Here is an 8607-nt window from a genome sequence, read left to right as displayed (position 1 = left end):
AATCACCATGATGTCTGTCAAAGGCGGCAGTGTTTTCGCCTCTGGATGTCTCTGGCTGACATCATCACTTCAGTCTCTCTCTGCTGTTCAGCTGAAGGAAACATAAAGCTGCACAATTGTTTTGAAACAACATTTGATAGTTGAAAATTGAAGCTACTATAATCAATATTTTGATGTTCAATATTTGTCAAACGATTATAAGTGACTATTTTGGCTCCCTCTTATCAAGCCCATTTCCAGCAGCAGCAGGCCACTGTTTTCAGTGAGGAAGCTGTGATAATCTCACTGAATTCACAGCACCAACGAGCAGTCAATTGACCACATTGTGAACATAGTGGGGCATTGAGCAGTTAACCAGCCAAGTAATGCTTCGCAATGCCCTCAAAAGTTGGTTTGCTTAAAATTTGTTTGCCAGGTTGTGTGTAAGAGTTATTTTTTTAACATCCTTTCCTTCAGGTTTTGTTTCATGTTTTTTGTATGAACCTGATCAATGACTTTCTAATTTAAAAGAGAGTAATTTGTTTGTTAACCGAAAATCTGGCAACTAAAACCTTAGATTAGCTTCAGAGGAGGAAGTGTTTAGTCCGGATACTGAATGGTTTTAAGAACAGATCACTTCACGGCTGGTAGGACAGCAGATTATAGCGACAAATAACTCAACATACATGTGGACAGTCCTTTAACCCTCTCATTTCTCACCTGGCCAGCAGTAGACCTCACCCCCTTTCACCATTTATCATCTGCCCGACCCTCATATCAGATCCATAGACTTTAAGTCGACTATAGTAAGTAAGTAAGTCGCTTTGGATAAAAGCGTCAGCTAAATGAAATGTAATGTAATAGTGTTTATATATAGTATCCACCAGCCCACTCACTTACCCGCTTTGTCAGATCATTCATAATGTTCCAGCCTCAGCTTTTAGCCTGGCTGCCTGATATTTGCTTTTTCCCTGTTAGTGCCTTCTTGCCTTTTCCCTTTCTGGATCAGTCTACTAGCCTGATGTTCCCAGACCCAAATTCAATGGGTACATGATATGGGCATGTGTATGTTTCATGGGGAACAGTTTGCAGTTGTTGCATGCTACTGGGCGTACACATTAGGTTTAGTTTGAAACATTCTGAGCAGCTTTAACCAATCTGTATGCAACAAAACCATCCCAACCTCTACCACCGCTGCACCACATTTAGAATAAAATACTCAACTGTAACGTCATCGCACTTAACCACTGCGTGGACGCTGATTAGTCCGCCTTTCAGAGTGGCTGAGCGAACGCTAATGTGAACAGAATTTCCCGACTGTAATCACAGCGAATAAAACAGACGCTGTGAGCAATATCAGGCCATCAGTTCACCCCTGCTGAATACCAACCTGATGCTGAACCAGCTTCTGTCTTCTCATTTTTTCGATGAGTACACACTTGAGTTACCGCTTCCCACATAACTAAAGACATAAGCTGATCTGCATGTAGTGATAGTTGTTCTGTCACGATTATGAGATTTTAAATGATGATTAATTGTCAGACAAATAATTGCGATCAACTTTTTATTTGTTTTATACCACTATTATAGCATCAGCCTGATCGTACTTTTATAATACACCTTATGAAGGGGAGGGCCATTTATTAGCTATTGTGTTTGGCTTTGCAGCCAAATTCATGAAGTTAATGTCAATAGATGCTCATAAAAATGTCGTCAGTCAATTATTAGAAGTTTCACGCCTCAGGACAAACAGTTGGTGGCGCTAATTCTCCACAAATGTGCCTTTAACCTTTAGCAGATGAAGAAGGCATCCTACGATAATATCATTAAAAGAGCACCAGTCAAACCTCAAACGTTGGAAGCATTGATGGAGATGTGACATCTCTGTTAGTGTCATCCAGCTGTTTTTATACTAATGAATAGAAAATGATTCTGACAACTGTGCTCAGATAATTACAACCAGGGGATTATGTAATAACTATGACAGTCGTTTGCAGTAATTGTCATGGTTTACTGAGTCACTTGAACAGATCTGAGCCATCAATTATGTTAAAAATAATCATCTTTCCCGCTGTGACAAGTCAAAATGTCTGCTGTGAAAAAATTTACAATACTGATGTGCCGGCGATGTCATGCTACATTTAGTGAGAAAACACTTGGGGAAAACCCTGGGATCTCAAATAATTATATGCATAATTGTCAAAAATCTTTGCTGCAATAAAACTGCGCATTATTTATTTTGAGGGCTTACTGTGATTTCACGCAGGATCCAAACTCCTTTACCTTGCAGTGTTCGTAATTATTGATAAGAACACCCTTCAAACAGTCTGCTCTTATTCTAAAATATGTCACCAGCGATGTGACGATTATTTCCTTCAGCAAGTATCATAAAAAACCAGACAGCTCCTCTCCTCCAGTTTAAAATACAAACTGCTTATTCAGAGAGTCTGCAGCCTCCTGTTCAACACTCCCGTGGGGAGCATGTGGTGGATCAGCTTTCCTAAATGTAATATACATTTAAAAAACACCATTATTAAGCAGCAAATTCAATTGTGCCAATGTGTTGCGCTGCCAACTCTTCAGGGAACGGCAGCTGAACAGGAGCTCAATATAAAGGCTTTGACCTCTGGAAAGCTGGTAATTGAACCACACAAGCGAAGAGGAAGAAGAAGAAGCTCCTGCACAGATTAAAATCTTTATTTTAATTTATTTTATTTTAGCACTTTTCAACTGTACCGGGAAAAAAAAAAAAAAAAAAAATCATCATCTGACTTTGAGGGGAAAAAACGATATCTGAATTTGTTCGTTCCGCTCAAATCATTTTCAATCTTCCCTACCTTGATGAAAAAGGATTGTGGTACATTTGCAGGAGGGTGGAAGCAGTGGATTTATTTACAGCGATGACTCATGTGCTGCAACGGGGATGCTATTTTCAATCAACAAAAGCAGGGTTGTTACTGTAAAGACCTGGGGACCGTGAATATGATTTCAGTCAATTAAAAATAATCTTTGACTCTTTCAATAGGTCAAAGACCCTCAATAAAAGGGTCTATCGTAAACTGTAGATATTAGTATTCACCTCAAAAAGCAATTACTGCACACAAGCCGAGCCACCGCAGGGTGAACAGGACTGCAGGAGCATGGAGGCAGTGTAAGCCTCCACTACATGCATGTGCACACACAACTCTCTCCTGGCTCTTTTTTTTAGCTAGTAGTTCTCTGGGAATCAATTCGTAATTTTGACCTGCACGCACTTCCAAAACATCTCTGAAGCTGAACTGTGGCGTTGTCCGAATTGTTTAATTATACAACTGCTACATGGGTTTGGCAGCCAGACGGACAGCCCAGATTCTCGTCACCAGACGCATCAATCTTCCGTGTGTGAGGAGAGGATGAGTAGAGAGGAGGGGACGGGGGGACGTTCCACTTTATGCAACGACGGGTGATCTTTGCTGGGGAAAGTTTAATGCCATGTCGGGGCAAGTTAAGCCAGCTGACATGTTTCGTCTACAATTATAAACAGGCCAAACTCCGACATTAAAAAAAAACGGTGGATCTTAGAATATACATTTTGTATGCAGTATGTTACTCCTGTGGCCACAGTTCAACATCTGTCGGAAGGTCTGTTTTTGAGTGCTAATAGGCCTCCATACTTACACAACTGGGGGGGTCAGGACCTCTCACCAAAGGGTTCGCTGGGGTGGACAGATAATGAACAGGGAAGTAAATCAGTAAACATACTTCTGTAACACAAAACGAGCTTTTCTTTTTCAGAATTTTGCTTGACAATCGACCTGTGTGTCTTAGATGAGAAACACGAGATGATTTGGTTTTGTGGCCAAAACAGAAAGAAAACACCCCATAGCTGGAGCTCCTTCCCGTGTTTTTTATACTCTCATACTCAAACCTCTCAGAGAACTTTGAAGACTGTGTTCATTTTAGCAAACAAGATGCCCTTACAGAAACAGCTTGTAGTAGAATAGATGCTGCTGGGTCAACGCCTGAGGTGCATGAGTTGCTCCAATATTCTGATAGCACTGCAAAATCTGTTATATCTGCAGTTTAATGGCTTAAAGCAGCCAGAAAATATTCTGATTGACTTCCAGATTTTTCATTTAACATCCTTAAACTCACTAGTTAAAATAACATTAATACTTATTTGTATCCCAAAACAGGAGCACCTTCTGTGGTTTCTGTGGTTAGATTCATAAATCCACCACCAGGAGGCGTCTCAGATACTTCCACTCACCTACACCTGAACCTACCTTATGTTGATGCGTCATCAGGTATCCTGGTGAATGTTATCATATCACAACGTTGCTGTTTGACAAATAGTAAAAAAAATGAGCCTCTTACATTGAATTAATCCAGTTTTAAACGAGACTCATGTTTCAGTGTAAATACCCATTAATCACTATTGAGACTTGAGGGACAAAATTACTGTGTCCAATGTACCGCAGCTAATGAAATAACTAGAGCAGGATCGATTCATCTGAACATCATTACATCTTCTGTAATCAGTTTGATATTGCCGCCCATTAACGGTCCAAGATGGAGTTTTGTTTTAATTAAAAATTGACCACTGAGTCTGTTTGTGCCATCTCAAACATTTGTCATGTCGTTTGGTGATTTAAGGAGACCTTGAGAATATGTTGCTACAATTAGGCTCAAAATAATAGATGTGGTGTCATGATGGTCAGCATTTGGATGAAATGCTGAACAGCTTATACCTCCTAAAATATGCTGTTTTATGCTTAAGTATTTGTATGTGCCAATTTGCTGCTTTCTACACTTCTTCAATTCACTTTTAATCATGTTTTGTGCATTAAAACTTCCATATAGGAAAGACAAATTTACCTCTAATGGGCAAGAGGTTGAAATAAGCTCCCCCCCCCCCCCCCCCCCCCCCCCCCACCTGCTCCACTGTGAACATCAGTGATGATTTTAAGATTATGTGGCTTTTGAGAAACTGCATGCCGACTGCTTGGATGACAGCCTCGGCTGTCTAATACATGATTTAGCTTTGGTTCTTAATGGCAAAAGGCCTGGCCAGATGTGCCTTTTATTGCTATTTATAGCCAAGCCAGATGGATGAGTAGTTTCCTTTGATATCTCCCATTAATATTTATTGTCTGAGAAATCAGAGCATTTCACCTGTTCTATTATGAGAGAGGGAACAAAGCACAGATCCAGGGCAGTCAAAAAGCAGAGTAGCTTGAGATTGATAGCCCCCTCCCCTAATGAGATTAGATTTCTCTTGCGGTATATAAAATATACGATCTGAGAAAACCAGTTGTAGTAATCATGAAGAAGAGAAAATATGTGGATGCATTCCGCTTTGGGCTTGTTTATATCCCACTATAATTACATTATAATTGCAAAAACATTACCAGACAATATTTCTGAAAGCTCATGAGTCACATTTTGTAAAGCGGCTGCTTCCTCTCATCCAAACACGCAGAAACGTTCTAATGAACCTGCCACCGCAGTGTTTGGTGCCCCATTATTACTTCCTCCCTGTTTCAAGGCTACGCAGAGGCGACCGCGATACGTTCGAGTGCCTTGCAAAGTATTAGCAGATAAGGAGGGAAGACAGCAGCATTAGTAAGGAAGGGAAGAGTGGCTCGGAGATAAAGTGGAAGTAACTGAGAGAGGAAGTTAAGAAACCAGCCAGGCCTGTTCTCTTTTTGTTTTTTTCCTGGTAAAATAAGACACCTTAAGGTTTTACGTGTGCATGGCAGTGGTTAAAGAAGTTGAAATCCACACATTATGAGTTTGTTGATTATTCAAATATTACACAATACAGTAATGTGTTTGAAACAGCAGCATCAAAGTACAGAAAAGGCAGAATTCTTCAACAAATTCTGTGTATTTCATCATAAAATGTAGCTGAGCAAATAAAAAAGTTCTCCATAATAAGGTCTTATTTATACAAAACATACATTACATACACACAGCATCAAAATACACAGTCAGGAACATTAGTGCAGTAGTAATAAACTTCATCAACAGCATACAGGTAAATTACATTTTAAAATTGATCTCATAAGGCATTAAAGATCCAGTCGAATGTGTGTTTGTGCCACTGAAAGCTCTTGCCAAAACAACAACAAAGACAACCTGGTCGACATTTTAGCATCAACAAATACATGTTAGTTTCTCCACGAAGGACTCGTCCAAGTGAGAATTCCTGAGAAGAAGTGTCCGACATCTAGGTCTGCAAGAAAGTGATGTGGTTATTTCTATTCCGTCTCATGCGCCGGCCTTTTCCATTGACTTTGCGCTTTTTCCCTGCTGGAACAAAAAAACAACAACTGATTAGTATAACTTGTAAATGTTATGACTTTCTATGCTCATAATTAAGCAAACAGGACTTCTTAGACAGATTTTGCTTGGTTTTCTCTCAGTCATAACATTATGATTGGCTGTTGTCCATGAATGGTTTGGAGGACATCATCCACCCTGAGTCCACGGTGTCTTCAGATGCCAAGCATAGTTTAAGCTTGATAATGAAGTCTGCTGATCATAATTTTGTTTCCTCCCAATCCCCCTCTGACTTGCAAAATTTTCAACAAATTCAAACCAATACGTGGGTCTCAGTGGCAATCCAAATACTGCCATTACTGAATTAAAGAGTCGGAAAACTCTCCATAAATTTACTCAGAGACACTCTTCACTGCGGACAGTGAAACGTGCACCACATGCATTCCCCTGCTCACACTAAAACACACCTTTGACACACACGTCCATGCAGCTCTGCCTCGAGACAAAGTTGTTGCTGCTCCCGCCGCAGCCTGAGTAGACGAACTCCTCGCACATCTTTGTGGTAATGTTGTAGTAATAGCGAGTTATGGAGGCTGAGCACTTCCCTTTGTCCAGAGGGTCCAGACAGAGAACAGGAACAGCTGTGAAACAGAACACAAGACAATGAGGCCGACGGTCACAGTCTTTGAAGAGGAATCTTCAAGTTTAATTCATTTCCTCAGATTAATCATTTCCTTATGACTGAAATGGCTTTGCATGAATAAGCCGGCATGAGATGGATTACTTCAGGACTGCAGTGGAAGAATGTTACTTTAAGTTTCTACTAACTTTTTTGTGGACTGCAGTACTCCAGGCATGAGGTGAGGTCTTGGAAGCGGTTGGAGTTACCCTGGCAGCCGCCGTAGTAAAAAGACTCACACTGCATGGTGGTCATGTTGAAGAAGTAGCGATGGAAGAGGCCACGGCAGGGTCCCTCCTGTTTAGGAAACCTGCAGATTTGTGGAATCTCTGAGGAGAGGAGGGAAAATATTTTTTGAGTTTTGGATTTAGATCAGGTGAAACACTAATTCTTCTGAACAGGTCTAGATCTACCATACCCTTCTGTCCAAGATATATGTTTATATGTAGAATAAAAACAAATTAAAAACACACCCAGTTTGCATTCAATAACTTTTAGAGGTGCTCAAAATCCCCATCATCCCAGACAATGTCTATTCTTATGACTCTGACAACTTACTTGGGATTCTGTAACATGTCTTCTGGCACTCCTGATAGCTCTTGAAGTTATTGGCATTCCCCTGGCAGCCTCCATAATAGAAAATCTCGCACTTCTGGGTGATGGTGTTGTAGTAAAAGCGCTCGATGTCTGCTCTGCAAGGACCCTCCTCCACTTGAAGGAGACACACGTCTGAAAGCAGCAAGGATATTGTTACTGAAAAAGATTCCATATGAAACATACCGCGGTTTAAACGCTGCCGAACACCCGCCAAACTGCACACAACACGTCTCAACGAGCCAGGTCATATGATGAAAAACGGTTTAAAAGTGTATTTAAAAAGCTCGGTGAAATAATGAAGCGAGAGTTTTAAAACAAATGCAGCAAGGTTACCTTTAGGTGACAGCGCCAAAACGTTGTAAAACGGGGAAATAATTGCAAACAGCGCTAACGTGAAAAACTCCATTGTCCAAGTTTTGGTTCAACCCCACCAGACTTTGTCCGCTCTGCAGACCACCCCGGCCAGATCCAGCTTTATAGTACTGTTTCCCAGAAGGGGGACTTCAGGGGCGGGGATTTAATGACTCATTTCTATACCGTGCTAGATCAGAGCAGTAATAAATTGATTCGTGACATCAGAGAGGGATGTTTCTACGTTGTAACACTGCGTATAGTAGGTGTTAACGTTGTGACTAAGAACATACTCAACCCAAATCAAATAAATCGAATTCTCTCTGTTTGAGTAGAGGCATCCTGCCACAGAGCACTGACGGTGGGAAAGATCATGATGGTGGTGATGGTGATGGTGACGATGATGATGGTGATATAGCGATGTCCAGTAATCCAAAGATTCCTCAGACTTTTCCACAGTAGAAGTATTCTTTTCTGTAAGTGACAGCCATAGTTGTGAAACATAAACTAACTTTGTCTGAGCCATCCTGCCAAGTTCCCACCATGCACCCGTCTGACTGGTTCTGAAGACACACGCACACACACACACACACACACACACACACACACACACACACTCAGAGTGCTGTCACCTCATTCACCTGCGGCTTCTGATATCTTTTGTTTTGTTTAATGATTGCAGCACATTATTTCAAGGAAACAGTGATGTCATGCTCCATTAAACACTCAAGGTCCTC

The 8607-nt window shown here is 40.9% G+C and overlaps 1 protein-coding gene across 2 annotated transcripts; it reads right to left on the bottom strand.

Annotated features, from left to right (window-relative positions):
• Positions 1-5746: 5746 nt before the first annotated feature.
• On the bottom strand, positions 5747-8139 carry tfpi2 (tissue factor pathway inhibitor 2). 2 transcript variants are annotated; one of them, XM_069176198.1, is made up of 5 exons: positions 7853-8139; positions 7481-7651; positions 7072-7251; positions 6711-6884; positions 5747-6270 (listed from the first exon to the last, which is right to left on the bottom strand). In XM_069176198.1, the coding sequence occupies exons 1-5, from the start codon at positions 7923-7925 to the stop codon at positions 6191-6193; spliced, it is 678 nt and encodes a 225-aa protein (XP_069032299.1). In that variant the 5' UTR covers positions 7926-8139; the 3' UTR covers positions 5747-6190. The 2 variants fall into 2 exon arrangements, with proteins under 2 accessions (XP_069032299.1, XP_069032298.1); XM_069176197.1 differs by having other exon boundaries at positions 5747-6273; positions 7853-7996.
• Positions 8140-8607: the final 468 nt, after the last annotated feature.

This window comes from Embiotoca jacksoni, unplaced genomic scaffold (genome assembly GCF_022577435.1).
Source record: "Embiotoca jacksoni isolate LCO1_2020_lvr unplaced genomic scaffold, fEmbJac1.0.p SCAF_7, whole genome shotgun sequence".
NCBI lineage: Eukaryota > Metazoa > Chordata > Actinopteri > Embiotocidae > Embiotoca > Embiotoca jacksoni.
This window is presented reverse-complemented; position numbering and strand designations above follow the sequence as displayed.

Coding starts and splice junctions, on each gene's coding strand:
- tfpi2 (XM_069176197.1), bottom strand. CDS start 7,925: ATGGAGTTTTTCACGTTAGCGCTGTTTGCAATTATTTCCCCGTTTTAC. Junction 7,252..7,480: donor GACATGTTACAGAATCCCAA/GTAAGTTGTCAG, acceptor TCCTCTCCTCAG/AGATTCCACAAATCTGCAGG. Junction 6,274..6,710: donor CATGGACGTGTGTGTCAAAG/GTGTGTTTTAGT, acceptor TTTTTGTTCCAG/CAGGGAAAAAGCGCAAAGTC.